Source organism: Halichoeres trimaculatus, unplaced genomic scaffold (genome assembly GCF_033239565.1).
Source record: "Halichoeres trimaculatus isolate MK-OKI-2021-1 unplaced genomic scaffold, fHalTri1.1 fHalTri1_scaffold_22, whole genome shotgun sequence".
NCBI lineage: Eukaryota > Metazoa > Chordata > Actinopteri > Labriformes > Labridae > Halichoeres > Halichoeres trimaculatus.
The window spans coordinates 22,499,729-22,525,703 of record NW_027437200.1 but is presented as its reverse complement, the minus strand read 5'-3'; the positions used below and the strand labels follow the sequence as shown (position 1 = coordinate 22,525,703).

The following is a 25,975-nucleotide window of genomic DNA, read 5'->3' as shown; positions in this document are numbered from 1 at the left end:
TCACTCTTTTAAACCCTCTCATTACTCGCCAACATCTCTTAACAACCAATCCCATTTGTCCAAAAAGACTTATAGCCATATTAAGACTTGTTGACTGGCGTACCGTGAGTGTGTTATCAAAAATCACTCTTTCCTAGAAATAAGGAAGTGTTTGTTTTTGGGGCATATTTGGGCATGAAGAGTGTGGTAACACTCTTTGTTCTGATGTCCCTGATATGTCTAACGAGCTTCAGTTTCTTTAGTTGTTTTTTTTCTACAGTTACAAAGAATGATAAAAGTCACTGAGGTGTTGAAGATCAACCTGTTGGCCTGGCTGGGTTCCACTCATCATGCTCCTGTTCTGTATATGTTGATATGTCATTTCTCTGGCATTCTGCAAAAAAAAGAAGAATATTGTTTTGATCCAGTGAGCCAAGACCTGATGGACCTAACAGAGCAGAGCCAGTGGACGCTAACACACTGAGTTGAACTGAAACCCAACAGATCTGGTTATTTCAGCAGTAACGGCTGGTGATTGATAAGTCAGGCTGATACAAAGATGAGCTGGGCCACGTGATACCAAAGACAACAGACACACATTGAACAACTTCTCATTTATTGAGAAATTCATCACACCAACGTCATATAAAGAAAACGGTCCCCACCCTATTGCATAAAACTTTTCATAACACCAGTGACTTGACATAATAAGCATAAACCAACAGAAGGTGCTGCCAGTTGAACCAACAGCCCAACACATGATCAACTGTGTGATAGTTACACTGATAATGATAACAGATGAGAGTTTTAAAATGTGAACAGTAAACCCAACACATGCAAAAATACAGAACGAAACATTTTAGACACTTTGTAATACGTGTCTACTTTGATACGTTAAAGGAAAATGTTTTGTGAGGTGCTTTGTTTTTTTTAATCTCCAAAAGCAAGAGTAAAATCTTGACGTGAAGATTTTTTTGCTCTTTAAGATATTATACTTCAGAATTACAGTGCAGAAAGGAGAGTTAAGAAATAAACAATTTGCTTTGTTGTTTCGTCGATTATATAACAGATCATAATCATAGGCTGTTTAATTTACACACATAGCGACCGTGTCGTCACCAATCTGTTTCCAGTAGTTTTGAAGCAGATTGAACACTGTCAAAAAAAAGAATCCTAACCCAACTTTAGTGGAGTTAACATGAGGTAAAGAGGCGGGCTTTAAGCCAAAGTCTAAGTTCAATAACCTGAACCTGTAGCTGTAAACATGTTCATTTTCGCTCCAAAGATCAGAGTTTTTGAATCATTGTGTTTGCAGGTTTTCTAGTGGACACTTAATGAACTGCAGTGCTGCGTAGGCGACATGAGGTTGTTACTAACTGAAAACAAGAAAACTGTGTACATTGGTTCAATTTGACAAAAAATGTCATTTGTCATGATTCCCGTAAAAAAACCTAAAAGATGTTTTCTTTTTACTTAGTTTTGAACTTTTTGAGTCTTTTGATAATTTTTTGTTGCCGTTGACACCGAACTGGTTGAGTTTGCAGTGGTGTTTTTACTTTTTTGTTCCTGTGTGTGGCTGGGGGTCCTGTGTATAACCATGGTTGCATTGTTTAAACACAAGATGCTAATCGGTGCTAGGTCCAATGTTCCCTGTAGGCTGAGGAGAAGTAGACAAAGATGAAGTGCTGGTGCTACGGTGTGAGCTCAGAAGAGATGACATCACCGTGTCCTTCCATCCATGGTTAAGGGGACTGTAAGATCTATCTGCAATAAGATGGATGAGCTAGCTATGCTAACCCAGCACCATGCATCATGCTATTCACAGACGTGGCTAACAGAGTTAACAACGGATACTAACACCACTGTGAGCGGAGCAGAATGATGGCCAAATTGTCATCTTCGTGAAATGTATTTCTTGTTAGCACTAATTATATCATACTCTTTCTTTTTTTGTTGTTTATTTTTTTAAATCTTTTTTTTTTGTTATTAATTTTATTTTAATATTTTTTTCTGATTAATTTTTTTATTTTATATATTTTTATTTTGTCATTTCAGTTTTTAATTTTCTCATAAAAAATTTGTGTTTTGCTTTTTTTTTAGCACTTTGGGCAGCTTGAGTTGTTATGAATGTGCTTTATAAGTAAACTTGACTTTTGATCTTTTTCATATTCCTGAGATTTTGTACTTTATACTTTCTGTTATTGCTGCTTGCTGATTAATAAGGTATGTTATCTTCTATTTTTTTATCTTAATCTGAAAAAACTCAAGTTTCTGCCACTTTTGGCCTCCACGGTCTCGGGAACTTCTACTGCTGAGAATTCACAGCAGAGATGATCAGAGGAGCCGCGTTTTTCTCATTGTGTTTCAGATGTGGGCTAAAATACGGGAAAACGTCCCCACTGAAAGAACACTCAGTGAACGAGTGGATGTGAGCTTTCGCCGTCACGTCATAAAAGGAGACGAGGCCTTCTTCGTAATCCACGAACACGCCCACCCTCTGAGGTTTCTGTGTAAGCGCGAGGCAAACAGGCGGGACCGTCAGGGCTGCGTACTTTTTGTCTTCATAATGAACAACAACCCAGAAGCCCTTATCGGTGTTGACCGACAGGTCGCCTTTACGGGTTATGTCACCTCTTGCAACACCCAGATCCCACCCTGACTTGTTCCTGACCTCCACTTCCCAGTAAGACTTCCCAGAGGTTAACTTGTTGATCCCCAGGATGCTACCGAACTTGTCGAACCTTTGGGGACAGTCAGAAACTTTGTGAACTTTTCCCACATATCCCACGGTCTTTCCATCAGGGGAAACATCAAGGCATGGATGTGCGGTGGTTGGGTCCAGCTTTACATCCACTGCAGTCAAAGGGAAAGAAGAACAGAGTCGAGTGGAAACAATAAAAAGCTGATACCTACTTTAGAATTTTGACCAAGATTATGAGATGGAGAAGGAATCAAAACTAACGTACCAGCAAATTTGGCAGTCCTCTTCAGTTCTGCAGACAGGGGGATTCCGTTAAAAGACGGCCTCACGACTCAAATACTTTCTCAGGTTTGATTGGATAAAACAAACTCACCAGTGGAGGACAGTCTCTCCAGTGTCGTCTCGATCCTTTTCACCATTTTTGATGTTGTAGTTCTGAGTGAACCGAAGGAGAACGCTGTGTCCAAAGTTACGTTTTTCCAAGATTGAGGTTCATCCAAGCCTGTTGGAGGAGAGACCTGTGCAAGAATGAGGGAAAGCGTCCCAGGTGAGATCGATTCACTCAACAGATCAGAAGAACTACCAATCGTAGACCTTTTCTCCAACAGTCTTAAACCTCAGATGTCAGATTCTCTGCGCTCACCTCCTGGTCTTGGTTTTGGTCCAGCTCATCCATGCTCTTCTTCAGTCCGTCAATTTCTTTTTGAAGTTTCTGGACCAGGACTTTTGCTTCCATCTCCAGTTTCTTGCTCCTGAACAGAAAATGCGTCATCATTTAAAGGTCCCATGAAGTAAGACAATCGTGACCACCCAATGTTGGGTCTCTTCATCCATTCCTGTAGTTTGATCAAATCCACATGACTGACCTTTCCTCAACAGGCTTCAGGGCTTTCCTCCGAGCCTCTTCCACAACTTTCTGCACATCTGAGAACACATTGTTGATCTCCAGCCATTCAGCATCTAGACTACACTGAAAAAAGTCAAACATGGAGGAAAATTAAAGATAAACCATCAACAACCCAGGCGCTTAAAATAAAAAGATGCCTTAGCTTACCTTACAGTCTAGTTCAGATGATTTGATCCGGTCCATCTTTTGTTCTGTCTTCTGAACTCTGGTCTGTAGATCGGCTCTTATCTTATCGCACTTTGCCTTCAATACAGACAAAGACACATTTAACTTTCCTATTGAATGAATTGTGAACATAACAGCATCTTAGCTGGAAGAATTAGAACTAAATGTCACAAGACAGAGATTTTTATTAAAAATGGTTTCCACCAAGTGGTTCAGTTCAGTTCATCTTGGTACGGCACACAGTTTGTGGCGTTTCCTTTGACTTAATCTGGTACAGGCCCCCAAATTACCAACCTGTACCGTCCCACTTTTTGGTACCCCTTTAACGGGGTGCCAGGCATACTGATCCTATCCCAGAAAGTGAAGCTAGAAACTCTGCACTTTCACTGATTGGTGGAAAGAATTGTCACTTTCTGCTTGACAGAATTACTTAAGAACAACCCTGCCATGTACCAAACAGTACTGATCCATACTAGACCACTTGGTGAAAATGGGTCTTTAGCACCCCTTTGAGGCTGGCGTAATGTGAATATACAGTGATGACAGGCATCCATCGAACCCCAACACTCTACATACCTTTGCTCTGTCTATCTCTTTCTTCCTCAGTCGGGTGAATGTCTCCTGAGCTGTGGTGGTTGGGATATCCCAGCTCTCCAACTAAAGAATGAAAACACTCATCAAATTTTAAAATGGTGAAGCTAAGGCAGAACAAGTTAGCCAACAAACAATCTGTAGTACCTGTTGTGCGCCAGTGGAGAAATCCAACGCTCGTCGAGCTCTGGTGGTCTTCTCCGTAACTTTTTGTGGCGTTTCAAACTCTGAAAAGAAAGAAAACGGTCAGCGTTAAACTACACTCCTTCATTAAATGTCATACTTGACTTTGACTCTGTTATTTATAACGTAGAGTTTAGCATACGAGCCCGGTTTGATGCCTCCGTCTTGACTTCCTTGTTGGCAGGAGTTGTTTGGTTGCTGGTGATCCTTGTTACTGACACCGGTGGGGAAGACTGAGAGAAAAGTGGAAGAAAAGTGTCACCAGGCTCTTGTTTATCAATCTTGCGTGGGAGTTAGCAAAGATTTGGGTGTAGAAACAAGATTGCAGTAACATTCATGCATAAATAAAAGGAGACGTCACTGTGCTGGAGATCGATTACATAACGACAGAAATAGAGAGAAATGAAGCTGTGCTGTTTGGTAGTCTGAAGAGTGGAGTTTAAGAGAGTCAGAAAAATACGTCTGCTAGGAAAATTGCAGCTGCAGTATGGAAACAAACTAGCTCAGGTCTGAAAACGTGGAAAGGTTGCTTTTGAAAATATTTGTCAGCATTTATGTCCCTGATTTTCTTGATCTAAGTGCAGTTCCACTTATTTGTATAATGAATTCTCTTGTTAAGAAACTTGTTAAGTGGTAAGCTCACCACATTATCATCTGCAAGCTAATAGCGTAGCATGCTAATGAACAGTTAGCTTAGTCATTTTGTCTGTTTCAACACTTTTTTGAGATCACTTTTAAGGAACTAGCCATGGGACAAAATACTTTGAATTACCAGGTCAGGAATCTCTACCCGAGCAGCGCTAGTTGTACCCTGGGTCGCAAAAACCCTGTTTGAGTTCGATCCTTGTTGCAGAGAGTCAGTGACTGTTAAGACAGAGCAGGATTTGGTGTTAAACATAACTGAGTACTTTCTGTTGTAAATTAATCATAAATGGAAGTCATACATGTTTGGGTCATCTGTGGTGTTTCAGCTTCTCTGGCCTCAGGAATCCTTGGTGGATGTAATGGCGTGGAGGTGGTTGGGAACAGTTTCTGTCCAAACAAAGAAAGAGAAAAAGCTAAGGTTGTGACTAATGTTCACAACAGGGGCATTTTGGTCTCACTTTTGTACAAGAAGAAGAAATGTTAAAGTGTTGTCCATCTTTAATTGCACTCAAACTTTTATAAAAATGGTAAAAGAAGGGGGATTCTGTGTTTCAGGCTGCTTCTATGCTAGCTTTAGCAGTGGAATAAAACTGATGTTTTATCTCCAGAAGAAGCTGTTAGCAAGCAGCTAACATGTAGTACCTGCTGTGTGCCAAAGGAGAAAGTGGCAGCTCCAGCAGCTGCTCCAAAAACTTGTGGTAAGGCTCCAAATGCTGCAGGGAGAGAAGATGGACACTGTCAAACTGAACTTGTTTGTACATGAATTTACTGACGTCTACTCATTACTGTTTTTAGACAATGAAGTGTTACAGAGCATACATGTCTGGTTGGATATTCCTGCGTTGACCTCCGTGATGGCAGGGTTGGTTTGGTTGCCAAAGCTCTGCGTTCCTGAAAACATCGAGGGAGCCTGACCGAAAAGTGGAAAACTGGCGGAGTCACCGGCCCCAGCACCTGCAGCAGAGATGATGTTTACTGAGTAACAGTAACTTTATGAAAAGAGCAGGGTTCACATTTTAACATCACTTTTCTTTCACACATTATGGATGAACTTGAAAAGGAGTACATACGTGTCTGGGTCACATGTGGGGTTTCAGCTTCTCTGGCCTCAGGAAACCTTGGTAGACCCGTTTGCATGAAGGGGTTTGGGGAAACATTCTGTCCAATAGAGAAGAAAAAGAAACACAGACGTAGAAAAAATACCCTATACAGTTTTTCTTTTTGGTCTCACTTTTGCACATCAAGAGGAACATTTCCTCCATCTTTGACTACTCTCCATCAGTCATGGAAGTGGAAAAAGAAGGATCTCTTACGGGCAAGCGTTGGAAACTTGAGTGAGGTCAATCTCAATTCTTTTGGGGTCACCTGAAACTTTGAGTTCTCTTTTTTCTAATTTCTCATTTTTGTACTTTAGCAGTGGAATAAAACAGGATGTTATCTCTAACAGAAGCTGTTAGCTTACAGCTAATATGTTGTACCTGCTGTGCACCAAAGGAGAAAGTGGAAGCTGTGGGAGCCGCTCCAAACACTTGAGGTGGGGACTGGAACACTGTAAGGAAAGAAGATGGTCACTGTCAAACTGAGCTCCCTTAAATTCTTACTTTTTTAAAATAATGTGAAGTTTTTCATACATGTTTGATTTGTCATCCCTAATTTGACCTCCGTGTTGGTAGGGTTTGTTTGGCTGCCAAAGATCTGTGTTTCTGAAATCATCGAGGGAGATTGGCCGAAAAGTGGAACGTTGGTGGAATCACCAGCCCCAGAAACTGCAGTTGAGATTATATCAAATAAAAGTGACTTTATGAAAAGAGCAGGTTTAAATTTTAACATTATATTTTGAACTTTAAACAAAGTACACACAAGCTTGGGTCATCTGTGGTGTTTCAGCTTCTCTGGCCTCAGGAAATCTTGGTGGACTCGTTGGTATGGACGGGCTTGGGAAAACATTCTGTCCAACAGAGGGGGAAGAGGATGACTGAAGGTGAAATAATGACAACAAGTTTACATGGAAACATTGCCGTCCGGTCACTTCTACAAACAGAGAATCTGCAGTACCTGCTGTGCACCAAAGGAGAAAGCAGAAGCTCCAGTGGCTGTTCCAAAAACCCCTGTGTTGGCAGGGTTGGTTTGGTTGCCAAAGATCTGTGGTCCTGAAAACATTGAGGGAGTCCGACCAAAAAGTGGAACTCTGGCAGCATCACAGGGCCCAGCATCTGCAGGTGAGTTTGATCCAATCTGCAGAGCATCAGCAACTTTAAGGAAAGAGCAGAAATCAGTTTTAGCATAACGTTCTTTTTACATGCTATGGATTAACTTTAAATAAGGTTCATACATGTTTGGATTGTCTGTGGGGTTTCAGCTTCTCTGGCCACAGGTGGTGGACTTTCTGGTGGACTCGCTGGAGCCTGGATTAGACCTGCCAGGGGTTTTCTTTCAGGAATTCTTTTCCTTATAACTAAGGACGGGATGATCTGCGGAAAGATGTTATATTTCATGTTTCAGTGTTTAAACCTGTTGAGTGTCCAGAGTGAGCTGAATGATGCCACCACTGGTAGCAAGATAAAGGTGTCTGTGATGGAGGGTGTTTTTTGACTTCAGTTTTGTACAACCAGAGATGAAGACAGTGTTTTTAAACAATGTTCTCAAGTCAACAAAACTTTTTTTTTTCTTGTTTTAGTTGGTTTGGATGTACCTCTCTGTTGGACGACGTGTTGATTCTAGATCGGCTTTCGTCCTCCAACTCTGTTATCCTGGATGAGGGTGGCACTGAAAATAAAAACAAAATATACCAAATTTAGGGTCTTTCCGAGACTCTTATTTTCAGTGAAATTGAATGCATTTTACACTTTTTCATTGGCTGAAGTAAAGAACCTATGATGCAGTCACGATCCACTTACCAGACCTGGTGGAAGACTTGAGAATGTCCATGAATGGGTCGGTTAGACCAAATGTTGGTCTCAGGTAGGTCACCATAGGCACAAACCTGTTAAACCTGTATTGTTCACTCTCTGGGATTTTTAGTCCCTGTGGCGTGCATCCTTTCTTCCCCTGGTGAGTCCTCAGGCCCTGGTAGGACGTGAATTTGGACCAGCCACAGTGGCACACCTGGAGGCTCATGTTGGTCAATTTGAATATCTGCTGGGGACAAATGCACAATTTCTATAAGAAGTAATCAAAACGAAATAAGTACTAAACCAGTGCGACCAGTCAATTATTTTTCTGACTTTTTTGACGTCAGACTTAATGTTCAGAGATTGAAATTAAAATTCAATTTTTTTCTTCCACAGTTTTGAGACAACAATGATAATCCATGAGGGAAAAGAAGTCAGAACAAAATCTAAAAAAATCTGAGTCTTGAAGTCTATAGAAAGTCTAAATTCTGAGGTTTTTCAGGATTCAAAGTTTTTCCAGCGCTCCAGAATCATCCCCCACTGTTGCCAAGCTGTCTTCCTTTAACTAATGTGAGAAAAAATCAATTATGGCCGTATATTTTGGTTCCCAAATCTGACTTATACAGTTTGGAAAGGGACAAAAGATTAAAGAGCAAGTTAGTGTTCCACTCTGTTTGTAAAATATATATATAAAAAAAATGCAAATACCACGTTTTTAGACATCTTACAGTTTAACCAATGTTTTTTATTTGTGAGAAAAACTCTCATGTGGTCATACCCTCAGTATTTGTTTTGGCTGTACCATCTGCAGTGAGTGTGTTGCTGAGAATAACCAGGGATCAGTCGCCCTCTGGTGGTAAAGATGGTGTTCTACAGCACTGACTCCTACTACACTTAGACACACGGAAAGTAAATCAGTGTAGTTGTCTTTTAAAAATACAGGCGGTAAAGCCCTAAGCTGTTTCGACACTTCAGACACTTTGAGCTGCCGCAGTGTCTTCCTGCTTCCTGCTGCCACCATGATGGAAAATAAGATCACTGGGCTTTTGAATGGCACTTAGCCAAACACAGTGATCAACTTTTAGAAGAAAAAAAAAACACTGTATATTTCCATGTTAAACAATTATAGACCTATCTGAAGTACTCCTTTCACAGCCAGGACTGGACTTTGTGTGATTAAGAACACACCCTGAAACCTGAAGCTTGTGTTTGCATCACCGCCCCAGGTGTTTTTGTCCTCAGGTAAGTCCACTGGTTTGCACTGTCAGCTGAGTGTGTTACACAACCTGGAGTCTGATGCACACTGACCACGATGCTACAACCGCTCATTTTATAAAATTCTTTCTTTCTTTGACAAATCTGTACTAAATATTAACCTGAGCTCTGCTTACAAAAACATTTCTTAAATAAATGACTTTTTTCTAACTTAACAACCATTATTCCTTTTTTTCCAACCAAACATACTTTAAACCTACAAAGTGCCACTACACATTTAGTGCTGTATTTTAAGTCTAGAAACACAAACATGATACTTTGACATAGGATAATCATCAGAAAAAGAGCAGATCTCCTGCAGCTTACCTTATCCTCTGTCTCCTCTGCGCTCCTCTGTGTGATCTGACGTTCATTTCCTGTTTCCTCTGATTGTACTCCATGAAGAGTTTCAGTTTCGTTTCTGCCAAAACACTACTCACACTTTTCCTTAAATGCCTGTTCTTGTGCAACACCCATGAACTGCTCCTATTAAAAGTCCACTCCCTTCTGCTCTTTCATGAAAGAAGTAGCCACGTAAAAAAAAAAAACTGATGTGAAAGTTTTAAAAATGCAAAATGGAAGTGGTGTTAAAGGTAGAATGGGTTTAATATTTAATCTACAGTGACAGATTAACTGTTGTTTTCAGCCAGCGTCTTGCCACTTGGTTTGGACTGATAATTTTCTTTTTTTTCAGATGAACATCCAGGAAAAAAATAAACCTTTTCAGGTTATTTTTGTATTCATTTATTTTTGATTTTCAAGTTAATTTTCAGGCTTTTTATGTTTAATACAGTCTATGGGCCCAACCTAGACCGCCAGGCCATCTGCACCCCTATTGTTGTGGTTTTGAAAGAGGGTTAAGGCCACACACAAAAATATATAAATAAATAAATAAATAAATAAATATAAATATAAATAGATAAATGAATAAATAAATAAAAATTGGAGGTTAGTCTCACGTCAAAGAGTTCTCGAATTGCCCTTAAATTGAGAAATGTGACATTTTCTGAGATTTTACTTTTTCAGAATTTGAAGTCAGAAATTTCAAAAGAAAATGTCATATTGTTTTGTTTGACTTGTGTCCTGCTTCTCTAAATTTTAACAATATTATCTTTATGTTTCTGCAATAAAAGTCTCAGTTTGGCCGGAAAGTCAGATTCCTGATATGAAGTAGGAAAGTGATATTTTTCTGTTTAACCACTAAATTCAGAGTCAGATATATAAGAGAAAAAAGTATATATATAATTATATATATAATAATATATATAATTATATACATATACATATATGTATATGTATATATATATATATATATATATATATATATATATATATATATATATATTATTATATATATAATTATATATATATATATATATAAATATATAAGTATATATATATATATATATATATATATATATATATATATATATATATATATATATATATATATATGTATATATATAATTTTTTTTTTTCAGGATACCGACTATCTTTAATCAGACTTGAAATCTAAAACCTATCAGATCTATGAATTTTTTTAATAATCCCTAATTTTGAAAAAAAAAAAAAAAAATATATATATATATATATATATATATATATATATATATATATATATATATATATATATATATATATTTATATATATATATACATATATATATATATATATATATATATATATATATATATGCCACGAATCTGCCCGATTATTGTAAGTTTTCTATCCCTGAAAAATTTCTCCTGCTAGAAGTTTGTGGTTACATGTGAAACACTCTGAAACTTTCTTACCCTCGACTTTGATTTATAGAAAGTAAATTTCTCACTTTCAACAGTATTATATATATGTGTATATATATATATATATATATATATATATATATATATATATATATATATATATATATATATAATATTTATTTTTTTACAGCAGAAAACGTGGAGATGTGTTTACAGAGAGATGACAGATATGCCAAACACACACCCATGACAGAAACTCTGAATCTCTCACTCAACAAGATATTCTCAAAAAAGTGAAAAAAAGATATACCTTCAAAAATAAAAAGACAAAGCAACTCATTTGAGTAGAATTTATTTACATTTTAAGAAGAATTTCAGGCGTAATGCAGAACGTTATAATCATATTCAAAATCAAACACCAATAATTAGTGAATTAGATTTAATTTAGTGAATAACTTGTTGAATTAAATGCATCATTGTGGACAGAAAGTATTGGGGGAGAATATATTTTTTAATTAACCATCATAAAAGAGTAAAAATCATCTAAACCCCCTGATCAGTTTATGTAACACAACTTTTTGGCTGTTGCCCCCTTCATCATTAATCATCCATTCCCTGCTCTCATTTTCTCAAAGAGGAAATAATCAAGGGATCCATATTTTTATCACCTGTCTTCACATGTGGGCTGAAATACGGGAGGATGTCACCGCTGAACAAACACCCAGTGAAAGAGTAAATGTGAGATTTCGTTGTCACATCATAAAAGGAAACCAGACCTTCATCGTAGTCCAGGAACACTCCCACCGTCTGAGGTTTCTCCTCCAGGGAAAGAGGTACAGGTGGAACCGTCAGCGCTGCATACTTGTTATCATCAAAGTGCACAGTCACCCAGTACCCATTGTCCGGGGTCAGCGAGAGTTTACCTTTACGGCTCGCCCTGCCTCTTGCGACACCCAGATCCCACCCGGTCTTGTTCCCGACTTCCACCTCCCAGTAGGACTTCCCTGAGGAAAACCTGTTGAGCCCCAGCACGCTGCCATGCATGTCAAACCTCTCCAAAGAATCAGGAACCCTCTGGTTCTCTCCGCTATCTTTGACTTCTTTACCATCATCGGAAATCTCCAGGCATTGGTGCGCAGTGGTTGGATCCAGGGTCACGTCCACTGTTAACAACAAGAACAAAATCACTTTTATCTGAACAAAAACTTGATATTCTTCACTGTTGGAAAGAAAAAGTTTTTCACAAACCTGTGAACTTGGGAATTCTTTGAAGTTCTGCAAAGACAAGAAAACATCTTGTGTCACTTTGAGCAACGTTGACTGTTCATGTTTACCACCTTGATTGATTTGAGTCTTACCAATCGGGGTCAGCTTCTTTAGTTCCTGTTGAATTGATTCCAACATGGTGTCTGTGATTTTTCTCAAGGTGCCAAACGACAGTGACGTGTCCAGCTCGCCCTCTGGGCAGTCTTTGATGTTGTCCTGTTCTTGCAAGGATGGGTAAGTCTGAGACAAAGGAAGTTGGAAAGAAGTCAACCCAACGAGTAGACATAGAGATTATGGTCCTCAGACTTGTCAAACTTTGTGGGCCTATCCCAACCTCTTGTTCCTTTTTTGAAACTAGAGGAATGGTGGTTACCAAGTCTTTCAATCTGGCCTTTAGTTAAAATGTTTAGCAATGTGTACGGGGAAGGAACAAGATCGCAAGTGTTTTACAAGGTTTCGACGCCTTGTTGCCCCATCATGAACTTCCAAGTCAAGGATAGTGCTCAACAAGTGGAAGGGCTGAGTGGTTGGGATTGGTTTCAGACCAAAGAACCAAGACAACTGGACACCCCAGAATCTGGTCAAGACCTGTGTCCTCTCACCTGTAGGAAAAGGATGTGATCCTCCAAAGCAGAAATGTCCTCCAGCACAGAGATGCTCTGCTCGAGCTGCTCGATCTCTGCTTCCAACTTCTCCTCGATGTCTTTGGCCTCCCGTTCCACAACCTGCCTCCTGTCCTTTAGCGGCTGGAGAGCTGCGGCGTAGGCTTCCTCCACAATGGTAATGACAGCTGTGAACACGGCGTCAATATCCCTTTCCTCTTCGTCCAGCTGGTCCTGAAAACAGAAGCACCGAAGGTTTTCTGATTTGAAAGAGCTTGCCTGGTTCAGTGCGATCATCTGTCACGTTCCCAGATTTTGCTCTTGGTGAGCCCTCCCGTCTTAAACTATTTACAATTAAGCTTTTTAATAGTACATTGTAACAGTACAAAGATGATTAGTATAATTGCATGCCTTGTGTCTTTCAACGCCCTAACTGGCTTGGCAGGTCAGCTTTCAATCCAGGTTGACGTCAGAACCATGACCTTTTGTCTCGTGTACCTTACCTCACAGCTCTTTAAGGATTCATTTATCTCGTCTATCCGAGTTATTCTCCTCTCAATTTTCTCCCGTAGGTCCAACTTGACGTTCTCAAGCTTAGCCTAAAGATAAAACAAACGATTAAATCAGGATCCAAACCACATGAGCGTGAATCAATCGTGACGTATCTGGGCACTCGTGGTCATCCACCTTCTTCCTGTTCCATTCGTCTTCAATAGGAACGACCTCCTGATCCTTCTTCATGCACAGCACACAGATGCACTTCCCCGCCTTCCTGCTGAACAGCTCCAGGGGGCGCCCATGCTGGAGACAAGCCCTGTCATCCAAGTTGGCCACAGGGTCCACCAACTTGTGGCCCTTCAGTCTTTGAGCTGCAGAGTGATTCTCCAGGTGGGTTGAGCAGTACGAAGTGACACACATGAGGCAGGACTTCTCAGCCCTCAGCTTCGGCTCCTCACAGACGTCACAGGCCACTTCACCAGGCGCCCCAGTGTACCTGTTACCTGCTTTACCTGAGTTCACCTTTTTGGTATCTTCAGTGATGTTTTTCAGGACGATGTTCACATTCGGGGTTCCCCTCTGGTGTTCCTTGCAAAGCGGGCACGTCGTGTCGTTGTGCCTAAAGTTACGGCGTAGACATTCTCTACAGAACGAGTGGCCACAACTTGTTGTGACAGGATCCACGAATGAATCCATGCAGATGGAGCACTGGAGGTGCCTCTCCAGTGATCTGTTCCTGCTGGGTGATGCTTGAGCTGAGGCCATGTCTGTTTGAAAAGAGGAGTATGGGGTTACCCAGTTTGAAGAGTGGTACTCCTGAAGGAAAGTCTATTACCTTGTGCTCAGATGTATGGCTACAGTTTGAGTGCACCCCTACGTTGTCAAATAACAAATCTGGGAAATGACTGGTTCACTTTTCGATGTCACATACAACTTCCTAATGCCTGTTTTCAGCCTTTTTGGCTTCAAGAAGACTGATTTGCATCATTCCAACTGCACCTGTCTGCACTTTGGTCCTATCCCTTCTGTGTGCACTTCCTCCCATTACTGTACATCCTGTGTATCAATATTTTCAAACATGCTTACAAGAGCCTGACCAACATGGAGTTTTTGGGGCTGGTGCTGATACCGATAGTAAGGGTATCCAATGTATCGTCTGACAATCCAATTCAATCCCATCCAACTTTATTTGTTAAGCACTTAGAATACAGACCCTGTTGACCAAAGTGCAGTACAGGAAAAAAGATACATAGCAGCTAACATGAAAAAAAGGAACACTATATGTGAAATAAAATAAAAAAGATTGAAAATAATTTTAAACAAAAAACATAACTAAAAGGCACAAAAAGCAATAAAATAAATAAGTAAATAAATAAATGAAATAAAATACATTGCAGCTAACAAAAGACAAAAGAAAACTTAGTATAAAATAAAAACAAAAATAAAAACAGTTTTAAACAAAACATAATCAAGACATTTTAAAGGCTTGATAAAGAGCAATAAAAAGACGATAAAATAAATAAATAAAATCGACAAAAACCAATAAATAAATGAAACAAAATACACAGCAGCTGACCAAAGACAAAAGAACACGTCACATAAAATATGTATATATAAAAAAAATCAAAAACATATAACATGATTAAAACATATTGAAAGGTTGGATAAAAAGCAATACAATAAACAATTAAATGAATATATAAAATCGACAATAACCAACATATATCAGCTGATATATGGTATAAGAACACTGAGCACGTCACCTACTGTAATAAAGACATAACTCTTGCCAAGGCCTGAATTCAGAACTCAAAGCATTGAGTTAATGTATTCATTTTTTGTTTCATTTCGCTGGGTTTGGAAAACATGTCAATCGAACACAAACTGGTTTAGAGCGCACAGGATGGTGGTGGATTTTAGAGGAAGTTTAACACAAGCTGAAACTATAGAAACTTGGTTCCAAAAAAAAAGAGGCATCAAGACCAAAGAGCTTCACATTAAAATATTCAGATTTTTTTTTTGTAAGTTTTGTCTGAAAAAGCAATAAAAACTGTGAAACAACCCTTTTCTAAATGATAACAATTAGCTGTGCATTCAAATCAACACCTTGATACAAAGTACTCTACTGTGCACACAAAAGGGAAACATGAGTGCTGACACAACGTTTAGATGCTACAGGTGTCACGGCAGTCACACTTTGCTCTGAGAGTGTTATATCACAGGAAATATCAAAGTGTTGAGCCTTAAACGAGAAGTTCAGCGTATTTAATAAAACCACAGAGGTCAACATACTGTGTTTGAATCTGAGAGCTACACAGTGTACGGCTGTCAAAGAGGGTTATCAGTCAAGGTTTCAACTTTATGTCAACAAACTGTTGCTAAGTGGAATTCAATAGACGCACATTTAGTATCATTTACAGTAGATAGTTATCATTACCTTTCAGCTACCCAGCTGCTCCTTATCCACAAGCTTCTTCTCTGTCAGCTCCCAGTGGAAGTTGCTGTGAGTCAGTGCGAGTGTGTATTTCCTGGCCCTGCCCATCTGTTAAGTTTCATTTCTGAGCAATCGCTCTGGTGAGTTTCACATTCCAAATAGAGACGTCTGCATGTAAATAAGCAACCAAATCTTTTTTCCCATTAACTGCAGGGCTTGTTACGTGTTGGGCTAGTTCACACAGATCAAACATAGTTGATGCCAAAAAGCTGTGGGGGGAAACTCCCAATAGAAAGTCATTCACAGGGTTTGAAGATAGAATGTGTTGTGATTTGGCACAATTGAAATAAAGATTGATTGATTGATTTTATGTATATTTGTTTCAGAGAAGTCTGTGTGCCACCAGGAGAAATACAGCTGCTGTCAGGGTAAGTGACGATTCTTTTGACAAATCAACAGTATGCGGTGTTGTAGATCCACCTCCTGAGATCGGATCGGTTCAGTCTGGCACCCCTATGGAAAGGTGCCAAAAAGTGGGATGGCTTGTCTTGTTATTTTTGGGGATCTGTCCCGGGATAAGTCCGTGGAAACGCCACAAAATGGGCGCCATGCCGAGACGAACCGACCCGGACTCCTTGGTGGAAGCGGGGCTAATGTCGTGCACCCCAACAGAAGGGTACCAGAAAGTGGAAAGGTACGGGTTGGTAATCTGGGGACCTGTCCCAGTTTTAGTCAAACGAAAACGCCATGAAATGCTTGCCGTACCGAGACGTACCAAACTGAACAGCTTGGTGGACACGGAGTTCAAGAAGTTCACTCAGAGTTCACTCATGCAACCACATAGTCCAGCATCTTGTGACTGGATCAGATCACTTGCGTGGTCTCACAGAGTGTAGTCCGGTAGTTCAAGTGACAAAATGGAAACAGAAGACGAAGTCGGTGTTGTCATCACTTCATTTATTTACATAAAAAGGAAAACAATGGATACGATGAAAAAAAGAACAGAACTCAGAGAAAAACACAAGAGACTGACAGACGGATCACAAAGAACCATCCAGGTGAAGGTTTTTCCTGACGCAGCTCTGGCAGATGATTGGTCTGCATCGTTCGGAGTAAAAAACTAAACACAGCTCCCTCTGGTGGCTCGTCAGGTCTAGAACTTGAACTCTTTGTATTTCTTGGCGCCGCCTCGTGTGTCCTGCGGCTGAGCCTTCCTCTTCTTTTGCTGTAAGAGAGTTAAGAGTGTCAGAAGCAAAAAAGCCAACATGGGACAAACCAGGTGATAGATTTCGTTACCTTCTGTTTGGCGGCGTGCTCAGCGACCATGTCACTGAAGTCCTCTTTCTCCACCTGGGCCTGCTGCTCCCTCACGTGCTCCTCGTATTTCTGCGTCATGGCCATGGGGTCCAGCTCCAGCTCCTCAGGAGCCAGAGCCACCTCCACGCCCTGCGACTCCTGCCCGCCGCCTGCTTTACGAGCCGCCATGGCCTGAGGACGGCAGAGATATCAAAGGATCATCACAGACTGATCATCGTAGGATCTTTATTCTTTTTAACGCACTATCCCATCGTCTTACCCCTGAGACGTCGTAGATGTGAGCCGAGGCCATCATGGCGGATCCTACGGGCCCGGTTCTTCTCTCGGGGAGCACGGTGTACAGCTGAGGCGTCTCGTTTCTACAATTCAGGGAATGAAAAGTGAGTACATCCAACAGTTTATGTCAAAGGACGCTTCCTTTTTTTGCCGTCACCCACCCGTCCATTGCCTCCTCGATCTTCTTCTTCCTCAGCTCGATCAGCTCGGGCGTCTCCATGCCGGCTGGTACCGACGAGAAGCCTCCAGGGGTGATCAACCCGCTGATTCATCAAAAACAAGACAAGATTAGATCCAGTGCATGTCCGTGAACACGTCTTTACAAGGCTGAAGAAAACCGAGTCTACGTACCTGTCCGCTGGCGTGAAGAATCCGGTCTCGTCTGGCTTCTCCTCGTCGCTCTCCTCCTCTTCCTCTTCCTCCGACGACTCCTCGTCTGAGGGTTCCAGTTCTCCCCACGGTGTGTGATCCACCTCCTCCTCCTCAGCTTTGGCCTGGTTGGTACAAACACATCAGATATTTACAGAGGGTTGGAAACTTAATGGAATCGTTGTGGCTGTGGCAAATGTTGGCTTCCTGACCTGGAAGTCTCCAGCGTTGGTCCCGAACACGTCACCGTACAGAGGTTTACCCATTTCGTCCACAGGAGGCTTCCCCCAGCCTCCGGCGTGGTAACCAAACGTACAGTTCTGACGGGGAGGAGAGCAAGAAATCAAGACCATGTTCAGTCATGTACTTTGAAAAAGACTGAGCTTTCATTTCTGGTAATCTGAAGCAGGGGCAGTTGACTTACATCTGGGATGGGGGAGTTGAGTCCGGGGATCTTCAGGTTGGGGTACGAAGGAGGAGGGCCGTATCTCTGCATGGCGATCAGCCAGGGAGGAGGGACTTTGTGTGCGTTCTGGGGAAAGACACGGCAAGGGTGAGGCTCAGGGACCAGAGCTCACCAAATTCAAGACCAAACATCTGAGACTGAAACAAGAAAACTTTCAGCAATGGGTCAGGGTTACTTGTTCATCCAGTTTTTATTCATCTAGAAATGACCAGAATTCCTACAATTAATATGTGTTGATTCCCTTAATTTTAGGGAATCAGTGATTGGCCCATCCTGACATATTGGTCATATATACTTCCAGGAAGGTCTGACAGTCAGACATTGTTGCTTTGTTCCTCTGAGACCTAAAACTCAGGACACTTTATTGGTTGTTTAAGTTAAAACATGAAGATTTTATTGTTTCACATGTATTGTTCAATGATTTTCAATAAAATAAGATTGGAACATTGAAGGTATGTGCTGTCAGTTATAAAAAATAAAAATGGGTATCAGCCTGAATCTTTTCAAAGATAGTTGATCGGCCAGAAAATTGTGATCGGTAGACCCCTACTACATATATCAATAGCTTTTTTTATGTTATGTATTACCTTCAATGAGGTATTGGTATAAAATCCCTTTTTTTCTCACACTGGTGTTTTTCAACCTCTCGTTTGAGCTGCTGTCTCTTTAAGGCTCCTCACCCCACAAACCCCCCTTCCATCTGATTGGCCAGCCCTCCAATGGGCAGACCTTGGAGTTTAAGGCCTGTCGTTTAAAAGTGAACCAGTCAGGAGATAACGATAGTGGGCTTATAAATTCAGCAAGTCTAGAGAAGGTCTTCAGCGGACCCTTTTGATCAGAGAGGTTGGAAAATCTGCCCATATTTAGTCTAAAGATCCAGAATTATTACTTTGTATCCAGAATAGCCCCTCTTTGGGTAAACCGATAAATGAATTTTGGCACCAACAGCACCCCATACATAATGAATTTTGTCATTTGTGCTTTGTTTTCTAAATGAAGTGAGTTCACAGGGTATTAACGACACATTTGTGGATCTTACAGGTCCAACTGGCATTCCCAGAGCGATGCGCAGCTCGTCAGACAGATCCCCCGGCTTCTTCTCTTTGAGACGGGTTTCAAACTCTTTGCCCTGCAGGAACAGGAAAGCACAGAATCGGAGTCACTTTATGAGCAGCTGTAAGTCTCAACTTCTCATCCCAATAAAAAGAAAGCACACAGAGTGTGTTTTTGTCAAGATTTGCACCTCGTAGTAGAGGTCTCCGTGGATGGTGAGTTTGGGTTTGATCTGCCACTTGAAGAAGGCGTCGTGGAGCTTCTGGTAGTCGATGTCGATCTTCCCCATCTTGGGTCGAACCTTCTCTCTCATTTTGGTTTTCATGGTTTTGGCGTCTTCCTGCGAACAGAATTCAGAGACGCTGTGTTAAGACGATCCTTTCTTGTTTGAGCAGAGTGAAAGTTTGGAAAACGAGGTGTCCATCACCTTCTCCTGCAGGGCCTCCCTCATCTCCTGGATCCCCGTCTTCTTGATGAACTCGGGCAGCTCAAACGGAGGTTTCTCTATGCCTCTCTTTCCCTGCAGATACTTCCGTTTGAAGCACCAGTGACGTGGGACTGGGACCGTGTTCCTGGTGGCCTTCAGGTGGACCAGCAGCTTGGGCTCCTGGGCCGTCACGTCGTGCATCTCGACTACGTCTGGACGAGCCACGAGCTGCAGGACAGACGAACAGAAACAAACGATTAGAGGTGAAACTAAGAGCGATCATCACCTCTATGAGTCTTCGTTTACCTGTTTGAGTTCGGCCACAGTCAGACGGTTCATCCTCCTCAGCTTCTTCTTGGACAGCTTGGGGACGTCTGGTCGGATTTCCTGCACATAAATGAATACGTTACATGCAAACCAGCAAGATTTTCAACCTCATGAAACTTTCCAAACATTCTGAAGGATTCAAACCTCATCGCTGTCGTCACTGTCTTTCTTCTCATCCTCAAATCCCTTCTTTCGCAGCACGGCCGTCTCCTGCTTCTCCGCTTTCTCCGGCTCCTTCTCCTTCTCCTTCTTCACGTCGTCAGTCAGCTGAGAAAGAGACAGAGAAGAAAGGGGAATTTAGCACAAGAAGAGCCATGAGGAAGAGATTAGAAAAAGAGTCGAGGAGTCACCTTGAAAGCCTCAAAGATCCTCTTGAAGAAGATGAAGTTAGGGTCGTAGATCTCCGGCTCCTCTGTGATGTACTCGATCTCCACCTCCGACTCCTTCTCTTTCTCCTTCTCCTTCCCCTTCTCTTTGTCACCTCCTTCTTTCTGCTGCTCTGCCTGCTCCTTCTTCTGCTGCGCTCGCTTCTGCTTGCTCTTCTTCTTGCGGTTTCTGCGCCTGCGGTTTTTCTGGGAGGAAATTCAATCGCAGGATTAGAAAAACAAGAATCACTACTAAAATATTCTGAGTGTGTTGTTTTGATTCTTCGGGGACTAACATCTTTTTTGGATATCTGCCCGTCGTCCTCCTCCGTCTCTGACAAGACGGGAGCAGACGAGTTCATGTCCATCTCTCCTCCCTCGTCATCTTCTTCCTCTCCTAGAAGAAGCAGAAACAGAAGCGTCAGTGTAAACATTCAGTCTTCAACCTGAGTACTCGGCAGTGTGAGATGCCTCTCTGCTGACCTGCAGGGTCGGTGAGCTGCTCCTGTCTGATCTCCTTCAGCTGGAGGATTTTCTCCAGAGCCTGGGGGATCTTTGGCCCGCTGACGCTCACCTCCTCGCTCTGCCACATCTGGAACCAAAGCTTGTGATGAGAAACCTTCCAGCTTTTACTACATAAGAGAAGAAAAACAGCCAGAGCAGACGGTTTACCTCTCTGTTATCTTCTCCTGGAGGAGGCGGGACTCTCTGTTTCTGGACTGGCATCATAGTGACACCAGGGGGCAGCGGTCCTGCAAAACAACATGTATTTCATCAAAGTTTTGAAACATTCACTACCATAAATTTCAAGGTTTTTTTCTTCTTGGTGATCTTAACCTGTCTTTAATAAGAAAACATTTTTAAAAATCAACATTAAAGAGGGGGTATATATTAAAGAGGGGTATTCTGCCGAATCAATGTTAGATGTTCAAACTAAACGTGTGCAGATTTTCAAACCTCTACATGTTCTTATGTTGTAGAAATCCCTGAATCTGTCCGTAAACTGATCTAAACTATCCGTTTTAAAAATAACAAGAGCTCAACGAGATCTTAACGAGACTTGCTGGACTGATGATGTCATCATACAAGGATCTCCTGACTGGCTCAGGACACTTCTGAAAGGTGGGCCTCAAACACCAAGGTCTGCCTATAGCTCCAGAGGGCTGTCCAATCAAAGAGAAGGGAGATTTGTGCGGCAGGGAGCCTTAAAGAGACAGCGTTTCAGACCAAAGGTGAAATAAGGGTTTACTAAAACACCACCGTGAGGAACATGATGGAAATTATTTTGACCTGTGAATCGTGTAAAGCTATCATGAGGCACCAGAAGGACAAAATTAAGAGCTAAAAAAAAAAATCTATACCCCCTCTTTAAGTTGACAGAGACATAAAAGTGGTATCATTATCAGTCAGAAATATTTCTGCAAGAAGTATTTAGAAATAACTGAAAATTACTACAAAGATCTTCAACTGTAAATCACGTCAGCCACTACAAGGCACCAAAAAGGACAAAAAGTAGATTTTAAAAAGGGCAAAACTTCCTCTTTAAGCTGTCTCAGATAACAAAGCATTCTCCTGTTGCCCCAGTGGTGACTTAATATAATTTACAGCTTTAAAAAAAAACTCCCTACACTTCTGTCATAGTTGTTTTAGCTGCTGTCTCTTTAAAGTGATACTTCGAGATGGAACAAGTTGGGTCCTATCACAAGGTTTAGGGCAGAAATTACCCCTACAGCAGTGTTTTTGTGCAGCAGAAGCCCAGAGCGCTCACACCAAACACCCCCTCCCTGCTCCTCTGCAGGTTTCCTCTGCACTCAGACGGGGCCATGTTTTACTTGACCAAAAACACAAATAAACGGACTCCCACCAAAAAAATCTGATATCGGTCTGCATTCACGCTTTATTTAGAGAATTTTCAGCGCATTACTTTCACACAAAAACACCGCTAAATAAGGCTCTAGTTCTCATCGTGTCATGAAAGTAATGCGCTGAAAACTCTCTAAACGAAGCGTGAATGCAGACCAATATCAGATTTTTTCGGTGGGAGTCCGTTTATTTGTGTTTTTGGTCAAGTAAAATAAGGCCCCGTCTGAGTGCAGAGGAAACCTGCAGAGGAGCAGGGAGGGGGTGTTTGGTGCGAGCGCTCTGGGCTTCTGCTGCACAAAATCACTGCTGTAGGGGTAATTTCTGCCCTAAACCTTGTGATAGGACCCAACTTGTTCCATCCCAGAGTATCACTTTAAGGCTGCTACTCCACAAACCCCCTTCCTTCTGATTGGCCAGCCCTCTGGAGGCCTGTCAGGAGCAGATGTATAAGCTGACCTTCATTCCCTGATGTAATGACCCCATAAATTCTGCAGGTCTTTTAAAAATCACGTAAAGATTTTGTGCTTTTTTTAGAACAGAGTGTGAGTTGTTCACCTCCTCTTTAACATCACTTTTTCAGGAAGTCTGAAGCTGTTCCTGTTTTTTAAAACCAACCTCTGATAGCGGTGGCAGTGGGCATGCCTCTGGCTCCTGGCTGACCGTGCTGCATGTTCACCATCTCCTGCTGACGCTCGTGCTCCATCATCACCGCAGCCTTCGGTAAGAGATGAAAGGAGGATGAGTTACAGGATTCAAGGGAAGGAGGAGAGTCAAGAGTGTAAGTAGGAAAAGAGAGAGAAGAAGAACGCCCTGACTGTTTTTAGTTGGTTTTTAATTTTTAGTTGTTTTTTTTTTAATGTGAGGGGAGTTATTTACTCAACAATAACTTTGTTTTGTTGAGTAAATAAGAATCCTCTTAATCTAACAGGTGGACTACCTATCATGTCTCACCCTCTTCTGCTGCTCCAGAAGATCCTGTTCATCCATGACACGGGGTTCACCCTGTGATACACGGAGACAATGACTGAGCAACAGTCACATATGTAAGCCTGAGTCGAGTCCTGCGATTTATTAAAAAAGCAGAAAGCCCCATGATCCATCTGGCAGCATCACCTGGATTCGACTATCAGAAGCAGGATTTTTAAGCTTCTGCGTGAGATCAGTTTGTGTTTGAAGGTTAAATGAGGAGGGGAAAAAAAGCGTGAAAGAGTCAGAAGAGTCTGGGTCCAGTCAGCCCCACCTGCTGCTTGGCTCGCTCCTCCTGCTGTAACACCATGGCTGCTCTCTGCTGCACCATCTTCAGCTGGTCGTCCTGCGACAGGCCGGGAGGGGGCAGACCTGGGGGCTCCATGCTCATGTGGATGTTAGGCGGAGGGGGCCCGCCGGGGATCATGCTCATTGAGTGCATCATTCCCATACCAGGAGGCATGGGGGGCATGGGCATGGGGGGCATGTGAGGCAACCCTGGTATCTGGTTAGAGGGGTCAGAAGGTGAAAAACAGAGCAAGATACAAATCTATAAACATCAAATCAAGTAAAAATGATCTTAAAATTTTAGAATATTTGGAAAATACCCAGTCTTGCTTCCTGCAATTTTGAAGTTAAAGGGGACATATCATGCTTGTTTCTCCTTTTCACTATGCCAGACTAGGATGCCTGTAAAGCATTTCTGCCCTCAGTCCAAGTCATTTAGTTCCTTCATTGCCCCACAATAGCGTTCTCAATATCCTCAGTTTAGGCCATTCTGAAGATCTGGTTGAAACGCTGTTTGGAGAATGACCTCCAGTAACCTCGCAACGTCACAGCCCTTTGTGCTCTGATTGGTCAGTTCTATCAGAGGGGCGGAGGGGGTAGAGCCAGGGGGCGGTTTTTGCAGCATAGCAGCATTTACAAAATCGCCATATTGGATGGAGCAGACTGAGCGAGTTTGCTGTTTGCCAAAACTTCACCGTAAGGCATTGATAGCACTAATAAAATGGCAGAGTGTAGGATACGTCCTTTTGTATTGGACCCCGAGTCAGACCCGGACGGTTCTGCAGCTCAGGAGGAAGAAAATCCACCTGGACACAGATCATCTCAGGACGCTTCAGTGTGGTGAGTCAAAGCGGTACTGTAACATGTATAGTTTATACGTGGAAATATAGGCAGACTTCACCAATAAACTATTTCTATAACAGGTCTCCATCCTGCTCCTTCACTTTTCTCTGTCTGTTTTATCCATCATGCTGAAAGTGTCGTCTAAAGATCGCCTCTACTGTCAGTTCCTCACTATGTTATTACCGCAGCATTATTGTGGTCCAGGTTCACAGTGCATGTCAGAACAAGCATGAAAATATCACAGTCTCACAAGTATTACCACGTCTGCTAAAACTACAGTGTTTTAACTGCTAATTCACCATGTAAAGCCGAGCTGCTCAGCAGAGCAGAGTCCCTGCATCCAGCACTCAGTCAGTGGGCTTTTGGTGGGTGTATCCCTCGGTGGTGGTTGTGTGACTAACTGACATCACAGAGGAGGAGCTGCTTTATCAGATTACTCCAATAAAAAGAAAGGATCCTCGTGTCGTCACGACGGTCGAAATCTCGTGGCCAAATGGCAATGACCTATTTTCAGAGGCATCAAATCTCGTTCTAGGATATCGGAAAAAATACAATATCTCGTTTTTTGAAAATTCAGGGGGTGAAAGGTCTTGTTTTCAAATTTATTATACTATATGTAAGTATTAAATCAGGGATCAGCATGATATTTCCTCTTTAAGTTTCATTTTCATTAGCAGTATGTCACATACCTGCGGGGCCATCGCTTTGTCATCATTAGGTTTGACAAGGAGGATCCCAGTCTGCAGGAAGAAACAAACGCACAAATAAGAGCCCACTTCCTTGGTTTAATAAAAAATTAAAGCAGCAGCATCAAACTTATTCAAGTGCAGAATTAAAAAAAAACATCAGTATGAGTTCAAATTCAGGCTGTAGCTGAGTGTTGAGGATTACCTGTATCATGTAGCCCTTCAGTCTGTCAATCAGCTCCTCTCTGGGACCTAAATAAAGATCGTTTAAGAAAGTTAAGGAACATAAATTCACACTTTCCTGTTCCAGTTATGACATATAGCCATGCAGTACCACTTCTGTTAAAGTAGATGTTGTTAAAGTCTATTAAAACTCGTCAAACCTAAACAAAACAGACGTTAGCTAATCCAATCTGCTACAACTTTGAAGCTCAAAGTAGCATGCTAGCTAACAGCGTAGCAAACATACGCAGTTAATAAGAAATAGGTTAAACGTATAAAATTTATAACTTCTTCAAATAAAGAAAATGTGTACGTATTTCATAAGAGTGTAAACACACCAAAGGCCTAACTGTTTAATTGTTGTACCGCATACGTTACGCCAAGCTAACTAGCATTAGCAGCTACCCTGCAAACACAACCGTAACTCCGGTCAAACGGACTCTTTCGTACCCATGTTTGGCGCTCCCAGCTCCGCCAGCTTCCCCTGAAGCTCCTGGTGGCTCCATGCGTTCAATCCCGCAATAGCGCTCCCTAAATCGGACGGGAGGGAGTCGGTGCCCGGTGGTCCCTCGGATGCCATGTTGAAAACTCCTGAATGAAACAACGGCGGAAGACACGCGAGCTGCGCTGAACGGGACCGGCGCAAAG

The 25,975-nt window shown here is 41.8% G+C and overlaps 3 protein-coding genes across 4 annotated transcripts; all 3 read right to left on the bottom strand.

Annotated features, from left to right (window-relative positions):
- Positions 1 to 2,065: 2,065 nt before the first annotated feature.
- LOC141811053 (uncharacterized) lies at positions 2,066 to 9,659 on the bottom strand. Its single transcript, XM_074698905.1, has 22 exons — positions 9,644 to 9,659; positions 8,069 to 8,309; positions 7,864 to 7,937; positions 7,504 to 7,642; positions 7,227 to 7,423; positions 7,032 to 7,119; positions 6,803 to 6,937; positions 6,650 to 6,720; positions 6,242 to 6,329; positions 5,991 to 6,125; positions 5,814 to 5,884; positions 5,471 to 5,558; positions 5,299 to 5,390; positions 4,669 to 4,759; positions 4,491 to 4,570; positions 4,329 to 4,409; positions 3,735 to 3,830; positions 3,547 to 3,650; positions 3,324 to 3,432; positions 3,054 to 3,198; positions 2,946 to 2,972; positions 2,066 to 2,832 (listed from the first exon to the last, which is right to left on the bottom strand). Exons 2-22 carry the CDS (start codon positions 8,286 to 8,288, stop codon positions 2,285 to 2,287), a joined length of 2,679 nt encoding a protein of 892 aa, XP_074555006.1. The 5' UTR covers positions 8,289 to 8,309; positions 9,644 to 9,659; the 3' UTR covers positions 2,066 to 2,284.
- A 1,784-nt stretch (positions 9,660 to 11,443) lies between these two features.
- LOC141811054 (E3 ubiquitin-protein ligase TRIM21-like) lies at positions 11,444 to 15,922 on the bottom strand. The gene is made up of 7 exons (XM_074698907.1): positions 15,863 to 15,922; positions 13,615 to 14,192; positions 13,431 to 13,526; positions 12,928 to 13,161; positions 12,418 to 12,565; positions 12,308 to 12,334; positions 11,444 to 12,222 (listed from the first exon to the last, which is right to left on the bottom strand). Exons 2-7 carry the CDS (start codon positions 14,188 to 14,190, stop codon positions 11,681 to 11,683), a joined length of 1,623 nt encoding a protein of 540 aa, XP_074555008.1. The 5' UTR covers positions 14,191 to 14,192; positions 15,863 to 15,922; the 3' UTR covers positions 11,444 to 11,680.
- Positions 15,923 to 16,782: 860 nt separating this feature from the next.
- sf3b2 (splicing factor 3b, subunit 2) lies at positions 16,783 to 25,975 on the bottom strand. Of its 2 annotated transcripts, XM_074662343.1 has the most exons (22): positions 25,778 to 25,975; positions 25,311 to 25,357; positions 25,109 to 25,159; positions 23,563 to 23,793; positions 23,274 to 23,324; positions 22,938 to 23,037; positions 21,132 to 21,211; positions 20,943 to 21,051; positions 20,756 to 20,856; positions 20,445 to 20,666; positions 20,239 to 20,361; positions 20,074 to 20,154; positions 19,768 to 19,995; positions 19,531 to 19,680; positions 19,327 to 19,416; positions 18,246 to 18,353; positions 18,034 to 18,141; positions 17,804 to 17,946; positions 17,614 to 17,715; positions 17,436 to 17,535; positions 17,156 to 17,347; positions 16,783 to 17,084 (listed from the first exon to the last, which is right to left on the bottom strand). In XM_074662343.1, exons 1-22 carry the CDS (start codon positions 25,905 to 25,907, stop codon positions 17,013 to 17,015), a joined length of 2,619 nt encoding a protein of 872 aa, XP_074518444.1. In that variant the 5' UTR covers positions 25,908 to 25,975; the 3' UTR covers positions 16,783 to 17,012. The 2 variants fall into 2 exon arrangements, with proteins under 2 accessions (XP_074518444.1, XP_074518445.1); XM_074662344.1 differs by lacking the exon at positions 23,274 to 23,324 and having other exon boundaries at positions 16,784 to 17,084; positions 25,778 to 25,974.